The following is a 21,830-nucleotide window of genomic DNA, read 5'->3' as shown; positions in this document are numbered from 1 at the left end:
AAATCCTTAACCCGAATCCGACCCGGTTCGGATTTGGGTTGGGTCAAATATTGACACCCCTAGATGGGGTGGCAAGAGAGAGGGATGGTGGCAACAGAAAGCTCATGGTACTTGAAATGAGTTGCTTCCTTAAGGCCAGTAAAGTTTTTGCATACACGTGACTTCTTTGATTTGCAACTTTCTGTAGTTTTGTTATTCTCAGGCTTGGAAGCCATGGCAATTATGAGGCCAGCCCCCCCTCACCCAAGTAAATTATTTCAGGGAATCAAATGTAATTGAATAATTTAGATAAAACTCCATTGTTTAATCTTTGTGTTAAAATGTTAATTAGCTTTAAAACATTTAAATTAAGGATAATAAATATTCTGATTCTGCACTGACACACAATTAACTTTTATATGGAGATTTCGAGAAATTCAGATGTTAGAATTAATAGTTATTACATGTAAATCATTATTTTTGTTGATAGAATTTCTAAGTTGTGATCATTAAAAAAAAAAGTAAATTATAGGGAGTTTTATGCAAATAACCCAGTATAATAGTAGGTTAGATAAACAATTACATATCAGAATTATTAGGTCCTGTTATATTTTATGGTAGACTATAGGATAGAAATGCAAATGTGAATTAACAAATATTTTGAAAAATAATATTGAATATTTTGCTTTTTTCCGGCATGCATCTTGATAAAAATCTAAAAAATTATCAAATTTTTAAATTTAAATCTAACAACTATTAAATTTGTACTTTTTACACTCATCATATTAAAAAAAGAACCTTAAAAATAGTTTTTTTGTTTTTCTTTCGGTATAAAAAATTGAGCCCAGATAATAATACAACTGAAATTTGATGCAATGTTTCAATTCAATTAAGTTTTGATTAAGTAGGAAGATTATTCTTTGATTTTAATCCATTATTTTTCATCATAATCAAAGTAATTTGATCATTAATCTATTTATTTCATTAGTTCATTGAATGAAAAAACTTTTAGATACCTTTTTTTTTGCTTAATTATTATTAGCTCGAATTATATTTTATTTGTAAATATTCTCTTTAATTACATAACATGAATTTAGTTGGTCCACTTTGATTTATGATAATTATTGTTACATATTTAATTCAATTAATGTATCATATTATATATTATGTTGACTCAATGTGAAAGATGTATGCCATTATTCAAATCTCTTATATATAAAACCTAAGGTTTGGGGTAAGCATATATAACCCAACCCAAAAATATTCAATACCAGCCTGACTCAAAAATATTGGGTTTAGATTGACCGACTTAATAAATGGGTTGGATTTTTTTTTTTTTTTAATCTTTTTCAACATCGGATCAAGTTCGGGTTAACCTATCAACATGAAATCTAACTACATATTTCATGTTATGTACATTTCAACATTCAAACGAGCTATTACATATTTTTTTTAATATAAATGGGTTAGCATGTCCGGTAGGTTTAAAAGGATTGCTGGCAGGTTCGATTCTGATCCAGAATTTTGATCCATTTATTAATGGCTAACTCATAGTGTTTTAAGGAATTTAATCTCATCAATTTATGTACTTGTTAATTCTTTTAAGTTTTTTTTTTTTTTTTTGAGAACGGGGTATCTACCCACTGCCACCTCCCGAAAGAGGCGCTTGGCGGCGTAACTAATCCTTCGGTGAGTCTACCAGCAACCAACCCCACAGGTGCAGGACCCACGGTTCTTTTCTCTCCACTTAAGGAGTCGTGCCGTATGAGAGGGGATTCAAACTTGATATGGGGGGTTCCCAACCAAGTACGCCCACCAACTCACCTAAGCCCGGTGGGGTTAATTCTTTTAAGTTAGGGAATAGATAAATTACTTGGAAGAAATTGTAGCCTATGACACCTAGTTTTTGTCTTGCTCCAACTTAATATACATGTCATACTAATTTCTTTTTTATTATTTGCATCTTCTTTTTATGATAAGCCAATTTTTACCTTAGTAATGGCGATGGCTAAACTTCTAAGCCTTCACTTTCCTCTTGCTTGGCTTATGATCCTATGTAAATTAAGGCTTCCCTGACTTTCTTGAAGCTCTTGTTATACCCTTAAAACTCTAAAGGCCCTAAAAAATCTCATGCCTTAACACAGATGTGAAGCTTGATAGTAAATTCTTTTAAAAATCTCTACATTGTTGCTTTTTCTTTGCCAGACGCCTTTAAAATCTAGGCATTGAAAGTGACACAATAAAAGTCATTATTATTCTGATTTTCTTACAATTTATAGAATAACTCATCTTCCTTTATGTTTTTTTTTTTTCCCCAATTATGGAGTAATAAATTGAAGCATATTCAAGCTATCAACATCATCATCACTAAACAAATTGATATTTTGAAAATAAATTTAAAAATAAAAATTTGAACTAATGTTTGAACCGGAGCGTTGCGGTGCTGAGCTTGTGAACACTACGATGTTGGGTTGATGAGTTTTCTTTTAAATACTGTGATTAATATTATTCTGTGCTGATTCACATGATTCACTGATTGAGAGTTGTAAATAGTTATTATTGTACTAACGTCAAAGAGTGATGATTGTTTACTAAGTTGACGATTACTGAATTACTAACTACTGGAAAAACATCATGCAAGTCAAAACTCATTGTATAGTGTGATTACTGGAATACGTGTTATTGCACATTGTTATTGCTTTGCCTCCAATGTACTCTTTATTATTCTACTAATTGTTGTTAGTGTTAATGTACTCTTTACTATTACTGCCATCAATTTTATGGATACTTATACCACTATTATTCAACATTATTGTTACTATTGCTATTATTGATTCATTGTTTACTGTCTCATTTTCACTGAGCGCGTGATTTATATTATTGAACATCTGATATAATATACTGATATATAATGGGTGAATATCATGTGTATACTCATATACGATTTTACTATATTGATATGATTCCAACAGTTTTTATAGATGCTTTTGTTTTACTGATTTATATGATTTTCTTATTGATTTGATAGTACTGCTATGACGAATGCTTTATCAATTCGACACCCATACTTATTTATTGAATAACTATTTTAAGATTTCACTTTTTCTGTAATGTACTATTTTATTGGACTATGTATTATACTATTGCATATATTTATTGTTGATGCATAGATTAATGATTATATTGACTTATATTTATATGAATTGACTGACATTATGCATACAGCTTATTTACCATATTTTGAGTCTGTTTTATTGGCATTAGCCAAATTACAATCTATAATGTCTTTCTCTACTTATGCATCCACAGTCCCTCCAAATCAATTATGGGTGCAATTTTTATAGAGATTTTTATTGTGGAGAGACATGACAATTGCTCTTCATTAGACTAGATTAGTAGAGACTTTAATGCATCCATAGAAACTTTTGTGCATAGTTTTCATAGTGACTTTGTTTCGTATATTCTTTTGTACTTATGAGTGAAAAAAAAGTATTTTATTTGTATGACTGATGGATATTATACATAATTTTTTTAGTAGGAATACAAATATACATTAATATTTTGATCAATGGATTTGTTCCCACTGATAGTTATAATATTGATAAGAAATATATATATGTATATATATATATATATATATCTTTGATTGTTGTTATTATTAAAAAATAAAAGAAATAATTCTTCCAAATTAAATAAAATTCGAACCCAAAATCTTTTGGTTGGTATTCAAAGCTTCCATCCAAAAGACAAAGATGAGCTAATACAAAAAAAAAAAAGAAAAAAATTACTCAATATCATTTTTCAAAAATATTTGTTAATTCACATTTGCTCTTCTATCATTACAAAATAATAATAATAATAATAGGGAAAATACAAAGTTGTTACCTAATAATTCTGATATGTAATTTGTAGTTATTTAAAAACTAATCAAAAACATAACTCGTTTTGATTTGTTAATTGGAATCTTAAGCTACCAATTAAGGCTTTGTTTATTTTTTGGTGCTTTTGTAAAAGACAGTTTTAAAAAATATTAGTTCAGAAAATGAAGTTTTTTAACGGATAAGTATATATAAAAAGCTTTCTAAAAATTGCAGAAAAATGAAAAAAAAAGAGTTATTTGAAACGTAATTTGATGAACCAAACAACACAAGAAAAAAATTCCTCCGAAAAAGACAAAAAAAGCTCAAACAAACAAAGCCTAAGAGGTCCGGAGCTAGAATCCATTACAAATAAAGCGTGGGTGAGCCTAATTTAAATGGCCTAAATGTCCAAAAAAAAAAAAAAAAAAAAAAAAGCAAGGTTTTTTTTTTAGTTATTTATTCATGTCTATCAGATCAGGAAATTTGAATCCTTCTACAATAAAAAGAAGCGGGAGCCAAACTATGGATCACCGCCGCCGAGTGCCGGAGTCGCCCTCTCCGCCGATCCCGGTCAAAATCCGTCACCATCACCACACCTCCCTCATTCGCCTCCTCCAGCGTCCAAAACATGTTCCACCACCGCCTGGCTGCCGGAGGAGATTCGAGGGAAATGCGGTAACTTCATCTCTCAGATCAGGGGCCGCCACGTCTATTCTAAATATTTCAGGTACGATTCCCTCAGCTACTCCCTTAACTTCGATTAGGGTGCGTATGATGAATCGCCGATGTACTCTGCCGGTGATATTCGATGCCGGAGTTTCTCTTCCCGCTTGCCGGCCTCTCCTCGATCCTCTCGTAAATTCTAGGGTGTTTAATATAGAAAACTGTTTTATAAAAAAATGTTAAATACTTATAAATTTGTGAAATTATTTGGCAACATAATTCAGATAATTCAGGATTTAAGGATTAAATCATTAAAATTTAAATTTAATTTACATTTTAAATTTAGGCTCTATTTGGAAGATTTTTTATTATTTTATTATCAGACTGTAGTTATAATTTTTATTTGATTATCATTTTTTTTATTTTTAAAAAACTTTGTATTATAAAGTTGATTTTTACGTAAACTTTCAAAAAAATTATTTTCTCTACAATAATTTTACAATAATCTTCTTAAAATTTTGAAATTATCTTAAGGACCCTTAGTTTATAATTTAAATATGAATTATTTCGTAATTATAATTTTCATTATCATCAATAAGCTACAATTATAAATAATATTATTAAAAACTAGTTCAATTATCAAATAACTTAAATAATAATTCAATTATGAATTATCTAATTATTTATTTAATTGTTATTTTAATAAGTATTCGATTACATTAGTATTTATCTTATTAATTATTTAATTAGTTATTTAGGTATTATTTTAAGAAAATTAATTAATAATTATACTATTAATTATTTAAGTGTTATACTCAGATAGCCTTAGGCTTGTCTAAAGTTTCCCTACTTGTGTGAGGTAGAGTTTTAAATGACTTGCTAAAAGTTTTTCACCTCCTTCAATAGGAAAAATATTCTGCGCGGACACCGAACGATATCCAGAGACTAATAAAAATGCATCACGTCACCCTTTTACTATACCGTGGCTTGGTACGGCTCAGTACTCGATACCGATACCGACGCTCGGTACCATGGCATCCAGACGTAAAGTTACATCCAACGTTCGCACAAAATAATTTCTCCATTCGACGACATTCTTCTTGTTGGATTGGAAGAAATGACGAGAGCTCGATAGCTACGCAGGTAATCATCTTTCTCCCCTTTCGTGCGCTTTTTCGGCCAAATCCCTGAGCTGTAGGTTTTTGTAAATCTGGAATTGACGGCAAAAAAAAAAAAAGGTTAAGATGTCCTTCTTTTAGCGCTTGACAGAATTTAGTTTAAGCCCTACTTAAATGCTGATACCAAAGAACCTCTTAGGGTTTCATGGATTCGTGTTGATTTGATATGAATTATGGAAAGAAATTTGTATAAATTATATCTTGTACATCAGTAATCTAAATGATAAATTTTCTGTTGACAATAATACAGAGATATATCAAAATTTGAAGACCTGAAGCACTGACAAAAAAAAAAACAAAATTTTGAAAAAACTAGGCCTAGGCCTGAACTAATCCTTGATTACGATTCTTTTTCTTGGCTTTAGATATCTTTTCTGTAGCATCTACTGTTCCCTCTTCACTATCTTTCCTGCTTTCAATCCTCGCAAAAACTGGCTTTGGCTCAGCCATAACTGAACCTGCTTTAAGACCACCCCATCTTGTATCGCTCTGAAACAATGCGTTTAAAATTTAAATATCAGATCAAAATGAAATCGCTAAGCAAAATCTGACTGAGTTAGCTACAAATTCTCACAAGAGATTATACCCAAGTTGTTGCTTCAAACTCATCTTTTGAAAATCCAAGCTGTGCGTATATTCTCCAGCACAGGCTTGGAGCAACTGGAGATAAAGCCACTGCTATAATCCTCATGGCTTCCAGTATAAGAACAAGGTCCTGTCATGAAGAAAATATATATTTCTTTTCTAGATTGAAGAAAAAACAAGTAAAAATTAGTTTTTTTTTTCTAGATTTAAAACTACACAAGTTGCATTTATCACCTTAGAAGCAGTTTCATAGCTAGAACCTCCTTGTTTAAAAAGGGACCAGGGAGCACGTTCATCCATGTAAATGTTGCCAGCATTTCCGATTTCTAATACAGACTCACAAGCTGATGATAATGAAAGATTCTCATAATGGATCTTGGCCTTATTCACCTACAAAAGCAAGCAATTAACATAAAAAATCTCTCTCCTGGAGCATAAAGTACTCTATTAGCCACCAAAAATCCAAATTTTATGACAATTATTGGAAAATACTGGTAAGCTTAACTAAATTTTCTACTGTATCCTTGAACTTATTTCCTTCAGCTGCAGTAGTTGAATTGATAGCCAAGGTGGATTGACAATTTTTCTTCAGGAGTCCAAGTGTGCGATTCAGAAGATTTCCTGTGCAAATCAGCTAAAATCAGGTCAGACCAAATGAAGATCTTATGTTTATTAAAAACTAACAACACTAAAAGATAGAAAACTAATTAAAAGCTGTTCATTTCAGAACTACACATACCAATTGTATTAGCTAGATGTGCATTGTTTATGTTGATAAAGCGTTCTTCTGAGAAATCTCCATCATTGCCAAACTCAATTTCCCTCAAGAGGAAGTATCTCACAGCATCTGACCCAAATCTGTCAACCAGATCTTTTGGCTCGAGTGTATTTCCCAATGTTTTACCCATCTTCATACCATCCTAAATTTTTCAAACAAGGATTTGAGGAATATTTGCATAGTTAAGACAAAAAGGAACACAATGTAATCAGTATACTGTGGCTTACAAAACATGATCAGCAAACAGAGTTTCCAATAAACTAAAAAAGAAACTTAGCACCTTATCTTTCATTATACAATATTCTCAAAACATTCTTGAAAAATAAAGCACATGCAGCTGCAAGCATGAAAAGGGCTAAGGTGAGGATGTTTAGAATTTAACATATTCATGGAGCATTGATACCTTTGTCAAGAAACCATGACCAAAGACCATTTTTGGAGGACTTATTCCGGCAGACATTAGCATTGCTGGCCAATAAACTGCATGAAACCGCAAAATATCCTGCAGAAACCAAATAAAAGAATTAGCAAGTATGAGAAATATCAAATTCAGCCCACCTATTCTCTTCTTCTCATTCCCTCCTACCTCCATATTCCTTATCCATCCCCCTTCTCAGTATAGGCTCGGTGGCGTATTCCCTCCTCTCCTACAATTTCCACCTCTGTCTCACCTTAGCATATCATTTTCCTGATTCCCTCTTGCTTATGGAAGAGCTGCTTTAGTTTGAAACTCCAATATCCACAACATCATCTCATCTAGATTCCCAAATCGTTCTTCCATCACTAAAAACGCTCATTCAATGATCCCACATTCATTCACAGCTGCCCTACTCCCTCCTCCCTCCTCTAACTTTTCTTCCAATGCCTCAACTCTTCTCCCAACCATCAGTCCCAAAAACTTGCTCTAATACCAATTTGATATATTTGGAGATCAAATCAATACCCAAAACAACCACTAGAGCAAAATCAGCACCAAAAAGTTGAAAAAACAGCCACCAAAATTAAGAGAATAGCAAAGGTATGCATGAACAACACTTATAAAGTTGAAATAATAATCTTTAATCAAAGAAACACAAGATACAATTGATTCACTATTTGAGAGGTGAATTAACTCTCCCGCAATTTCCTAATAGCAACTAGGAACCCAAAATCACCTAAGAAAAATTATTTTAAAAAAATTCTTCACATAATACCTCCCAAATACAAACTTTCCCCCTTAAAATTAGCCATACTCCCACCATAAATGCACCTCACATTTCATCCAATGATCTTGATGTGAATCAATGTAGGAATTGCGTTCGGAAATAAAACAACATGATAACATCAAAAATATAAACTCCCGATCGTAGCCGTCGATCTACGATTCCTTCGCCGATAAACCTGCCTAAAATGTCTGTCGATGACCTCATCAGATCTCCTCTTAAACATTTTCCTCCTATAGGTCTGAATTAAGGTGCTGAAACCCACAAAACAAGAGCCTTTTGATTCTTGAAAGAAGGTGGGGTCCACAGCTGTATCAGTTAAGTATTGTAGAGATGAGGTTGCTCAAGTAGATGAGTGGCTTTACTCTTAAGAGACAGGATACGAAACGAGCATATACATGAAAAAGTAGAAGTTGCTCCAGTGGAAGATAAGATTAGAGAGAGTTGTCTTAGATGGTTTGGTCATATAAAACATAGGCCTTTTGATGACTTAGTTAGGAGAGTAGATGCATTAGGTTTGGCTTATGTTAAGAAAGGTAGAAATAAACCTAAAAAGATTTGGTTAGAAAATAATAGAAATGATCTTTTTTGTAAGATTTAAATAAGGATTTGACTCTTAAATTAACACAATGGGGAAAAAAAGATTCATGTAGCCAATCCTACGTAGTGGGATAAAGGCTTGATATTGTCATTGTTGTTGTTTTATTTAAAAATGCATATTTGGTCACATAAAACTTCAGCCTTTTTATGACCCTATTAGCATAGTAGATGTATTAGATATGACCTACATTATGAAAGGTAGAGATAGACTTAAAAAGGCTTGGTTAGAAAGTATTAAAAATAATATTTACTTATTAGATTTAAATGAGAATTTGACTCTTAATAGAACACAATGGAAAAAAAATGATTCATGTAACTGATCCCATGTTGTGGAGTAAAGGCTTGTTATTGTATTTAAAAATGCATCCCTTTTATTCAATAACATTATTTACATCTTCACATACATTCCTTAAAAAAAAAAAAAAAACCTTCACATACATTCCTTTCGGCTTAATATACATTTTTTATAAGTTGATTCCATTAAATCTATTTATTTATCAAGACAATTTTAAACATTCGTAAAACTTCCATGTTAATTATTTTAAATTCATTTAGTGTAGAAAACTAAAAGAGATTAGATAGTTAAGACATATGTAGGCCTTCCAATGACTTGGTTAGGAGAATAGATGTATTAGATTTGACCTAAGTTAAGAAAGGTAGAGATAGACCTAAAAAGACTAGAAAATATTAGAAATGACCTTTTTATTAAATTTAAATGAAAATTTGACTCTTAACATGACACAATGGAGAAAAATTATTCATGTAGCCAACCCCATATAGTGGGATAAAGGCTTGATGTTGTTGTTGTTGTGCAAAAAACTGTGTAATAGGAAAGACATAATTCATAAGGATAGCATGCTTAAGAGAGACAAATTTGATCCGATGCACATAATTCTAACCAACTTCAATTCAAGCGATAATGAGAAGAAGGAAATAGAATGCATATCAATCAAGTGGAAGCCTCGTACCTTTCCTATCAAATGTAATGAAGCAGGCCACCCGGCACCAACAGCTTTTTCTAGACTCGGCTGTACATCTTTATCTAGTAATGCTGAAACATAACTGCATGGAAAGAAAACAAAGAAAGATTCATACATTAAATTTCCATAGTAGCGACATTAGATTGACAAAATGAATGAACTGAAGGGAAAAAAAAACATAAGCATTCATGCTAGATTTTGAGCAAGCAAAATTATTCAAATTCTAAGCCAAGGGAACTGAAAAAGTAAAATCCAGGGATCTCAGACATTTGAGTACACCTCACAAAAGAAGAAGTACACATGGGCTTGTAGATAGTAGTGCTGCGCTTAAAAAAATTGAACGGTCAACTATTTAAGCAAACTAGCTTTGATGATTATGAAGCTTTATGTTTGAAGTTGTGTTAGCTAAATACGTCAGTCGTTTGATTTAGAAATGAAAACTTGAAAGATGTGTTATGGGCCAAACTATTATGGCAAGTCCGATGCCAAATGAGTCCCAGAACTAAAACCAAGTAGCTGATCTAAGTTTGGTTCTGCAGAACTATAAAGATTGCAATCAGGCCTAACCAAATTCAGACTAACTCTTACTGGAAGGATTGGCAAATAAGGCTTCGTTTGGGACGCTTTCTTACCGCTTCTTTAAGTAATTTTTTAGTAAAAATTAAAATTTTTGTACTAGAAAGCTACTTTAAGAGCAGTAAGAAAGCCATCTCAAACAAAATCTAAGTCTTCACACAAAACAGACCCCCAATACTTGGGATAAGCCTTATAAAGCAACCCACGATGACGATGATAGCTACTGCACCAGCTGATAACTGCAAATTTCTAAACATGGAAATCATTGATGGAAATAGGAAGAGTCTCAAAAAGAGTTCAGCAGTTGGAGCTTCTATACTCCTTTGCAGGAACAAAGGAAACAAGCACGTAAACAAGAGACTAAGCATTATCCGTACATTCTACAAAATATTGATGGTAGCCTTGGAACATATAGAAGATCGAAGGCCTTCCAAATACAAGATGAGAAAACTGTCAGTTGATCAACCCTTCTCCACTAGTCAGACAAGATAGTAAAATAAATTTGGAACTATCGTAAAGAAAAAAAAAGTCCCAACTAACTAATTTGGGCGGATACTGCAAGTAAAAAAGTAAGCAAATAAGAGAATGAAAGAAGAATAGCTTCACAAAGCTAACTCAACTAATAAAAAAAAGCATTCTTATATGGATCCGAGTATTCAGAGACAAATAAATCCCTGATAGCCAAGTTGATTTGGCATAAATAAAAATGAAAAGATAGTTGTAAGGTGAACTTAAATTGAATAAAATTAAACAACAAATTAATATATAACATAAAATGTGATGATAACACCTACTTGAAGATAATGTTGTGAAAAAAATTCAGTAGAGAGGAATATACAATTGGGGTTGTAAGATGCACTAATAAGCCATTAGATAAAATTAATATGAGTTGAATAGTAACGGGTCAACAAAGAAAACCTACAAATGCAAAAAGTTTTGCCTATATAAAGTCACCTCATGTAGCCCTCAATATGCATGAATGGGGAAGGAAGATTCATAAAGTTGTCCCAACATACTTAGAATATGGGTTATAATGGTAAGGATGTAGAGATGATAAAGCTGATACTGATGATGTTCTCAGTGCAAGACCAATCAAGTTATAGCATCATTAACACTTATGATATCAATACTTGAACGAGGATCTTACCCTAATAAAGCATCAAACCAAACATAGATTGTTTGCTTATCATCAGTTGGCACAGGTATTCCCCATTCAACCGAAGAACGTGATATCGAAAAATCTCGCAAGCCACTGATTATCCAGCCTTGCACCTGACATAGGATAAGATTCAACGACTAGAGACAAAACCAACAACAAAAAAAAAAAAAAAAACCACCAATGGATGCCAAGAAAAAGGACATAATAAAGCAACCTAAATAATCCTTGTGTCAAAAACATGAAATTCTTGCAATAAGCAATGCAAAGTGAGTCGTGGAATCTAATTTTTGCCATTTGAAGAAAATGCACTACATAGATTTGATAACAATAACTAATATATGAGGTTATTTAATTAAGGATATTTTAAAATTTTTCTTAGATCTTTTGTTGTCCAATATTTTTTCTTTATAAAGAGGGGGATGTCATCTTATGTATGAGAGAAATTAATGTTGTAATTTTCCATAATCAATAGAGAGCTACGTAGCCAAGGCTATAGGACGCAACCATCAATTGAATGAACCTATAAAAAATTATCATATTTTATGTGTTGGACTTCATTTCTATTTTCTAATTTTTACACTATGTATTTGAATAGAGTTTTCCTATTTTCCAACACAAAAGATGTTATAATTTAAAATAAAGTAAAAGCCTGAAATAGTCCCCGACTATTAATAAGTGATCAATTTAGTCTCTGCCTTTAATGATGAGTTGATGATCCAAAATAGTCCTCCGACTATTAGAAAATATTCAATTTGATCCCAATACCAAAAGTAATAGTTAAATTAACCCTAATGGTTACATGTGAGGACATTTTGAATATTATGATGTATGTAAGATTATAATATTTTTTATATTTTTATCATTTATATATAAAAATAAATACAAAATTCATAATAAAAGTTAAGCAATTAAATAACAAGAGTGAATAATTAATAAAAGATAGATCATACAGAATTTCATAACCTTTGTTATAAAAAGTGTCATCATTGATTACAAAGCTTCAAAATACTTTTACAAAAATGGCATCATTAACTACAAAACTCAAAATATCATGTTACAAAAGAAAGAGCCTCCTAATGATGTCCTTTAAAATATGAAAATGCAAGGTAATACAAAAAAACTTCATTGTGTATGGTATCCTCCAAGCTTACCGATGTTCTTTCTTTTGGATGTATGGACTAACTAACAAACACAATGCCAAATTAGTAGTTACAAAATTGAATTGCATGTGTTTATAAAATTTTGCTTGCACAAATAGCCCTTTGTTTGACAATCCTTGTGTGCACACACTCAATATTGGTCATGTTCGTGAGCTACAATATCAATCTAGATATGTCGATTGAATCGAAGAAACGTAATAAAGTAAAATTATATGTTATTTCATTTGCCTATCTTTTAAATCAATGGTGAATGTGCAATATATTCATTTACTAATTCATTCCTATTGTTTAAATTTTATTCTTGAAGATGCAAGCCATCCTATGATATTGCATTATATTATAGGTTATTATCTACTTGAAGTGTTTGAGTAAGAAGGGTTTCTTTTATTTTTTCCTTTTTATTATCACAACTTCTAGTACAATGGAGGGCTACAATTGACCTACATAAGATTTTTCTTTGTGAATTATCTTCTTGCTCATGTGGACCTCTTCTTCACAGCTTTGGTGGACAGCCCCTCCTACTTAGGTTTCTTGTATTTATGTGGTAATTGATATGACCAAGTACTTCTAGGTTGTTCTTCACATTAATAGGCATAATGTTGAACTCATAAGTTATCCTATGATTATCCACAATGTAAAAGTTGTGAACAAAATCCTCATGATGTTCTCTCATATTGATTGCGGTACACGCATGGAGACAAGACAATCCATTTAATTCCAAAATTTATGTACACCAATTTTCGAGCCTTGATCATAGCTTTCCTTGGTTATAACTTTGACACATGCAACTTGAAAATGCTTATGGCACATTAGGATGAGGAGAGGAGGGGGGAGTGGATGAATTGATATTTTAAAAAATCTTTTACTTAAGATCAAAATGAGATATCTGAAAACATTTACAAGAATAAAATATTTAAACCAAAATCAATAGTAAATATTTTTTTTTTACTTTTAGAAAACAAATATATTTTTATTTTTTTCCTTTTTTATTTCAAAACAAAATTTTAACCATAAATTTTATCACTCAAATATTTCATAAAGATAACAAAAAATAAACTGCAAGAAAGTAAAGAATACACAAACTAAATTTATAGTGGTTTGGTCAAAATCAACTTACATACACTCCCCAAAGGTCCTTCTCTTTAGGTATTGCACTAAAGTGACTCTCCTTTAATTCACAGCTAGGTGGAGATTCTCCCTTACCAAGTGAAGAATGGCATTTACAGAGTCCAAAAGAATCTGCTTCCTCCCACCTCTTGGCCTGGCGGAGATGTCATCTCTCCTTTAGCTCTTCGCTTCGGCGGAGATGTCGATCCCTCCTTTAGCTCCCGCTCCCTCCTTCAACTCTCCGCTACGGCGGAGATGCTGCTCTCTCCTTTAGCTCCTTGCTACGACGGAGATGTTGTCGCTCATTCAGCTCCTCACTACGGTGGAGATGTCATCCCTCCTTCCGCCTTCAGGCTAGGTGGAAACGCCATCCCTACTTCCGCCTTCCACCCCAACAGATATGTCATTCCTCCTTTAGCTCCTCGCTACAGCAGAGATGTCTGTACCTCCTTCCACCTCTCGGCATGACGGAGATGTCATCCTTAGCTTTCTCGTCTAGCAAGCTTTTCGGGCAAAGACTTTTCTTCCAATAACTCTTCTCCAAGAGCTCCATCAAACACAACAGAAGGACCCAAGGTGCAAGCTAACCGAAGCAACCGTGTGAATTCCCTCATGCCCCTTGACTCCCTCGAGGCAAACTCTCCCTCAACTTCACGTCCTCTCTCTCCCTTGTGATATAGGCACTCCAAAACTCTCTCTCAAAAGAAAATGTCTCTAACTACTCAACCCATGACCTCCAAAAAGTTTCTCATGAAAAACTAAAATAGGCTATTTAAATTAAAATATTAATTCTTAAATTAATTGCTTTAATCGTATAGTACGATAGAATGATCGTATAGTATGACTAGTTCAGTTGTCAACTTTATTCATCTTGTACAATGTACAATCATACAGTACAATTAGTTATATCGAGTCACAGATCATCCAGCAAACTCTCTATTTGATCGTCCTGTACATGGCGATCGTACAGTACGATCATTAATTAAGATATGATCCTGATTTGATTCCTTAATTCTCGGTATTAAATTAGACAATTTTAATTAATATTCATACAGTACGAAATGGTTTGTAGAAATAGTTTCTAGAAATAAAGGCGAGGTTTCTAGAAATAGTTGGTCGTCATGTACAATTTGATAGTTATACATTACGATTAGTTATAACTCAATTTAATTAATATGACTTCATTAAACATTTAATTAAATTTAATTTAAACAAACTGTACAGTACGATTTACAAAAAAAATTCAAGTGTTCAATTTCTCTCCCTCTTGTGAGTGTGTGCCTGGTTGCTTAGCCAAAAACACCTTGTACATAAAATAACTAAAAAAATAAAAATTACAAACTCTATCAAACACAAACTCACTTGTACCCTAACGCTATACTATCTTGAGTTTTGATTCTTCAATTATGTTTGGTATATGTTGCAGTTAAAATTAGGGGTGTCAAAATGGATATTCAGGTCGAACCGGAATTGACCCAGGTCCAAACGGGTTGACATTAACCCAACCTGGTTTTGTAAATGGCTCAAAACTTTAGACCTGGACCCGACCCGCTGGGTTACCAGCTAACCCGGGATTTTTTAGTCGAGTGAGGACGTGTGACCGCGTGCAGGTGAAGGGATCACGAGCAAGCGACCTAGGGTGCGGGAGCGAGCGTGAATCCAGCCATTCAAGTGTGGATGCGAGCATGAGACTACGGGAGGGCAAGCGCGGCCAACATCCTACTCGGTCACTAGCGCTGGAGAGCTATCGCGAGCATGGGAGTAGGAGGTCGAGGTGGGAATCTGGGTCAATTCAGGTCACCTTCGTGTTTCTAGGTCACCACGAACCTGAGCCAATTTTAAAAAATAGGTCAAAATCTCAAATCCGAGCCCGACCCATATGGCAAACGGGTTGACCCGAACCCAAAATTTTTTTGGGTCGGGTTTCAAGTCTGGTAAAATATTAACACTCCAACTTAAAATGGTTAGTGACACACAAGAAAATATACAATGTATAAAACAGGAATAGGTAAATAATCATTCAATAATATTTGTAATCATCAAAATATACGATTAAGCCCCGGATTGCAACACAACTTCAATTTATTCATAATATCTCTTATGAAAAGTTTTGTCTTGTAATGTGGATTAATTCTAACTTTATTCACAAATTTCTTGGTTATAATTGTTGATGTTAATGTTTTGTTATGATAGCTCCATGAACATGTATGCTCTTCCAATGATCTCACCTGTCATGAATGACTTCTTTCATGCTTTGATATGTAGAGTAAAGGACAGTTAGGTCTCCTGTAAATAACTCGCATCATCTTTTATCATTTTTTTAAAATTTTATTGCTTTTCCACTAGCAATTGACCAGTTATGGTCTACCTTTTTAAATTCTTCCTTGCTATTGAATAATATTTCCACTTCAAACATATGCTTCTCACAATCAAAATTTAAATTGACAGCTAGCTATCTAGTGTGATCATCCTCATCACCACAACAAATACTAATGTCAATATTGGAATCCATACAATCAATTTCATAATTATTTCTATTCATTTTTTTATTAAAATTTTTATTTTGAACTCCAATCTTCTCCTTTCCCTTCTTTATATTGCCTGCAAATTCAATAGAATGATTTATACTATTTTCAAATAACTCATCATTCTCATACATCTCATAATCACCGTTTATAAACTACTATCTATCATCTAATAAGTTATAGTCATTGTCCTCATCCTCTTCATCATTATGGTAACTGGCTAACAGCTCCTCTCATATGCTTCTACATTCTTATCATCAACATATTAGAAATTAATAACAGTAGGTCCACACAAAACAATTGAAAGTTGTAAGATTGTTAAAACATCAAGTCAACAGAAAAGTACTACACAGTACATAATTTCTTGTTTGATTGCTAAAACACATATAAATATTGAACAATTTAATCATAAATAAACTCACCTACAAGTTTCAAGTATGGAAAACAAAATAAGTGTCCATGCTTATCAATAAAAAAACTCACATTAAAAAAATTTATATTGATTGTCAATGACATTTGTCATCAATCATTCTCAATGACTTCAATTGTGTAACACCCCATAATATCCCTACCAGTAATGCAGATTGTCACAGAGAAATACATTCAAAATTCTCAACATATAATGCTTCTAAGCATTTCCATATGAATCTATATACTCCAACTACAGTACCACATATGTTCTGAATAAACGGAAGCATCTAAATAGTCTCAATTGCATCACACAAGTAATTACAGATTCACTAATAAAATCCAAATATAGTAACACAATTTTGGCAGGTTACATATCTCACAAGAAGACTCATAAACATTGCTAAACATTAAAACCTAAATATTTATTAACCTAAGCCTAATCTGCTTCAACATTTTTCCTTACATTTCTTTATAATAACAGTCAGTATAAAACTTGTGAGCTATAAAGCTCATAAAATTATGCAATTTAAATAAATAATTAAATACAAGATTATAAAAAATAACATAATTAAAATCATAACTGAATCAAATCATAAATATTTATAAAATAATATAAAATCATATTTAGGATCATCTTTTAATTCATTTGAAGCCTGTACAAAATATCACTATTAGTCTTCTAAGGATATGTCTATTATTTTTCATATAGTTAGTTTTTATAAGAATGTTCAATGGTGTTCAGGTAAACCTGACATCATTGTCATTGAAGTACGTAGAGGCCACTTTTGCCTCTTTCTTGGTCCATTTTGCCCCACATGCAATGCAGGTTCATATATGGAGTCCTTTTTGCCCCACCTGCAATGCATGTATCATATCATCTCATAGTCAACCTTTCCTAATTTGATATTTATTAGGCTTCAAAATTAAGAACTTATACTTATTTTGTCATGCTTCATGCTTTCATATAAAAATTCAATCTATTATATCACTTGCATAAAATAATATGTATGCAATATAACATACAGTGTAATGAGTTCTTTCAAAAATATTACCCACTAGGAAAACTTTTTGAAAATCTATTGAAAAACTAATTTCCTAATATAGAATTTTTTTTAAAGCAACGAGAACATAGTAGTCAAACAAAACTGTGGTAGTAGTCTGAAAAGCAATGCAATAAAAAAAATTGTCCCAAACAAACCCTTAAATATGGAAGCTAAATAGCTATCTAAATCAAAATTAATTTGTAGCTTCAATAGTCAAGACTCAAGGTAATTCATGGCTAGAAGTTATAAACAAAAAAAATGCAAAATTACAAGCAGACATCTGATCCGCAGGTTGATATGCAAATTTCCTCTAGAGGAAGCCATGCACAAGTAGGAGATGGTGACATTTGTATGGAATGTGCTGAGACTCCCTCTACGGAAAAAGATGATAAATATGCAACTCTAAGGAACAAGATGATAAAATATAAAAGAGGAAATAGCTTTTAATAAGGTCTAGGAATTAACCATGAATACTGACAAAATTAAGCTAAATGCACTACTTTTAAAAACATAGGGAATAAGACCAGACAAAAATCAACAAATAAAATGACATACGACGCTCTAAAATTCTTACCTCATTCAACCGAAATGCTGGCTTCACAAAGTCTGGATTACTTTTAAAGTATTCTTCCAACATTTTTTGATACTTAGACAAGGCAAAAAAATAATTATCCTCTTTGCGCAGGGCACACGGCTTTAAGTGCATCGGGCAACAATTATTTGCAAGCAACTCTTTCTCATCCTACATTATTTCACAGAGGAATATTAAAAATATATATAATTTGTTGAGAAGAGTGGTGATATCAGTAGAATTTTAATGCCATGTTATAGAAAAAAAACTATTTATGTGAAACATGGCACTATTTTAACCTAAAGTGGATAATTACATCAGATAAGTTCAGAAAGATTGTTGTGCAATAAAATCATGCATACAATAATTAGTGATAGAGCCAAAAAAGATGAAGCTTTACCTTGTATTCCTCACAGTTGATACAATAGAGCCCCTCATAGTCAGCCCTATATATGTCACCATTGTTAAACACTCTTGAATAGAATTCCTCCACAATGCCTTCATGTATCGGATCAGTTGTGCGAATGAACTTATCATAGGCTATGTCTAGCTGTGGTTAACTAAGAAAATATGATAATCCTTTCACATGTATTTTATGCACTGAAGATTTAAAGGTAAAGTGGAACTTACATCTTTCCAGAGAATTCTATAGGCATCTGAAACCGTATCGCAGTGCTCTCTTGGGCTTCTGCCATTGGTCTCTGCAGCAGTGGCAATTTTCTCTCCATGCTCATCTGTTCCAGTGATGAATATTACTTTCTTCCCAAGTAACCTCTGGTGCAAGAGAATAGGAGAAAAGGATTCTTTGATGCTACCAAATTTAATAGAAAAAGGCAAGTTATGTTACTATGAAGCAGCATGCGAATAAATGATATTACTGGCCTGCTAAAAAGTTCAATATTCATGTTGTCAGGGTGCTAAATGTATTACAAAATCAGTAATCATTAGCACCAGATGCAACAGACAAAATTCTATGATGGGACAATGATAGGAAATACTTGAGTTCGAAAGTAATCCTATCGGATTTACTTGAGTTCGCAAGCAACCCTAGCAATAATTGGTTCAAAACAGCAAGAAAAACAAGAAAAATTGGACAAATCAATTTAGAAAAGATATATTACGATTTGCGATAGTGGAAACAAAGCGAATCAAAACTCAAAGCAAGATACAATTGATCCTCAATTCGAGAGGAGGATCGTCTCTCCCAAATCTCTAGACAAGAGAGTCTAGAGCCCAAGTCGCCAAGAAACCCTAATTCCAATCAATCAAAACATAATCCCTCATAATCCTCTCTTGCTCTTTAATATAAAAGTTTTCTGTTACGCGTGAACCGGCCCAGGAGGGGCCGGCTGGACCCGGTTCAGCCCGGGTCTACATCAGGCGGGGGCGGAAACGCCCAGAGGAGGGGGCGGACAAGGTGGACCCCACTTGGGGCTGATTTAATTATGTGGGAGGGAAAATTTTGAATGCAAAGGGCTGTTTAGGTAATTTGTAGGAATCCTTTATTGTTAATTAGGAGGATTAGGAAGGAGAGGGGATCATCTTGAATTGGAATCATTTTTGAGATCTAGGGTTTGTGTTCTTGGGCTCTAGGCTACGGCTAGAGATTTGGAAAGTTTTTCCTTCCTCTCGAATTGAAGGAAAGTTGTATCTTGCAAGTGCTTTTCATCCCTTATTAGAATAAAAGTGTTTGCTTTGTTTTTCTTACGTTTTCTCCTTCGTATTCTCTCCGATTCCACTGTTTTTGGCTGTTTTACTGTGTGGACAGCAGTTTTCATCCTATATCTATTGGGTTTTGGTGAGAAACACTTAGAAATCCAAGTGTTTCCTATCAAATTGGTATCAGAGCCGCGATTCGGGGCCACCGGCGGCTGAAATTCTGAAATTTCAGCAAGTTCCTCGTCTCCGGAAGAAGTTTTCTGTGGATCCGTTGGAAGAACAATGGCCGGAAAGAAGGTGGATGTCTTGGAAGGTGAAGTCGGTCAATTAAAAATCGATTTGGAGGAAAGATTTTTTGATTTTCAAAATCAAATCACCACCAACAACGAAAGGTTGGAGGGAAAATTCACGGCCATGGAAGAAATGATGAAGAAATTATTGGAGATGAAAGTTAGTACGGGGTTATCGATGTAATGTTTCAAATTTGCGCTATATTTATGGGGCATACAACGCTTAAAAATCTATAAATAAGCCTCACTTTTTACATGAAGGGAGTAGCAAGCTTAGGTCTGGGGGGGGGGGGGCTAAATTAAATACTACAGGAAAATCACACATTACCGGCAGAATTTTCCGGTGATTTTCAGATGGTTAATTTTCCAGAGGTCAATTTTATGGCAGTTTGTCATCTCATCTTGAATATCATAATACATTAAAATAGTTCCATTTTCCGTCTCAATATTGGAGCTCAGAGGAGTTGTAAGATCAAAATTAAGAATGCAAATAACATGACAAGAGAGGAGCAAAAAGGAAAAGGAAAGTTGTGCTCGAGATTGTGAGTTGCGAGAGATGAGCAAAGGGGAAAACGAAGCAGACATTTTGGGTCGAGGGAAAGCAAGCCATTTGGAAGTAGTCTCCATTTGGGCCTGTGATATGATATTGTTGCTAAAGTGAAATTTTTTATAAGAAAGTTATTGTAAAAATTAGTAAGAAAACTATTCTGAACAAAGCCTAAAGCATATTCTTGCATGTTAAATTATGAAATTTTTAGGTCTTATTATTTATAAAAATAATGTTAATTTTTTATGTAAATTAATCCTCCACATTTAAATTTACTTTAAAATGAGTGCAAAACATAAAAAATTCAATTAAAATGTATATTACACATATCTTAAAATAAATACAATACTTTTAAGATTCATTTTGACAAAAAAAATTTGATCAACAAATTCGATAAATATTTTTGTATGAATATACTACATGTAATAAAAGTGGTGACTAAATAATTATACCTAAATCTATTCCTTTTCTCAAAAAAAAAAAAAAGAAAAAAAACTTTAAGCTCTTGTCACATGCAGCCAAATTTTTTTTTTTTTTTGGTGGGGGGGTACGTGCCCCCCTCCCTCCGCCCATGGGCTTAAATCCTTAGCTTGACATTTAATAGAACTCATAGGCTTAAAGAATCTTAGAGCTCCAACCAAACACTCTCATTGAATTATTGTATGATCACCATCATCAAATCAACACCTAATCATTGTCATTGGACTACCGCCTTATCACCATTATTTTAACTACCATTGTAATATAAATTACATCTTATCATCGTGGTTGGAACATCATAGTTTACCCTCTGCTATATGATTAAAGTCATCGAACCATTACATGACCGTCATTATTGAACCACCTCATGATCATAGTTAGTAGACTTATTGCATGACTATTGTTCTATCACCATAGTCTCTCAATTATAATCTCCTGATAACTATCGCTTAACTACAATCCTCCGACTACTATCAT

The 21,830-nt window shown here is 33.0% G+C and overlaps 1 protein-coding gene across 1 annotated transcript; it reads right to left on the bottom strand.

Annotated features, from left to right (window-relative positions):
* Window positions 1-5,892: 5,892 nt before the first annotated feature.
* On the bottom strand, window positions 5,893-19,217 carry LOC110115590 (methionine--tRNA ligase, chloroplastic/mitochondrial; the record flags this gene model as incomplete). Its single annotated transcript, XM_028698397.1, has 11 exons — window positions 5,893-6,169; window positions 6,267-6,395; window positions 6,500-6,655; window positions 6,771-6,886; window positions 7,005-7,185; window positions 7,447-7,545; window positions 9,814-9,907; window positions 11,549-11,673; window positions 18,381-18,548; window positions 18,778-18,927; window positions 19,008-19,217. Coding segments are annotated over 11 exons (1,599 nt in total), but the record flags the coding sequence as incomplete, so codon positions are not given.
* Window positions 19,218-21,830: the final 2,613 nt, after the last annotated feature.

The sequence above is a fragment of the Dendrobium catenatum genome, unplaced genomic scaffold (assembly GCF_001605985.2).
Source record: "Dendrobium catenatum unplaced genomic scaffold, ASM160598v2 fragScaff_scaffold_1078, whole genome shotgun sequence".
Taxonomy (NCBI): Eukaryota; Viridiplantae; Streptophyta; class Magnoliopsida; order Asparagales; family Orchidaceae; genus Dendrobium; species Dendrobium catenatum.
The sequence above is the reverse complement of the archived record's forward strand: the minus strand, read 5'-3'. Positions and strand labels throughout refer to the sequence as shown.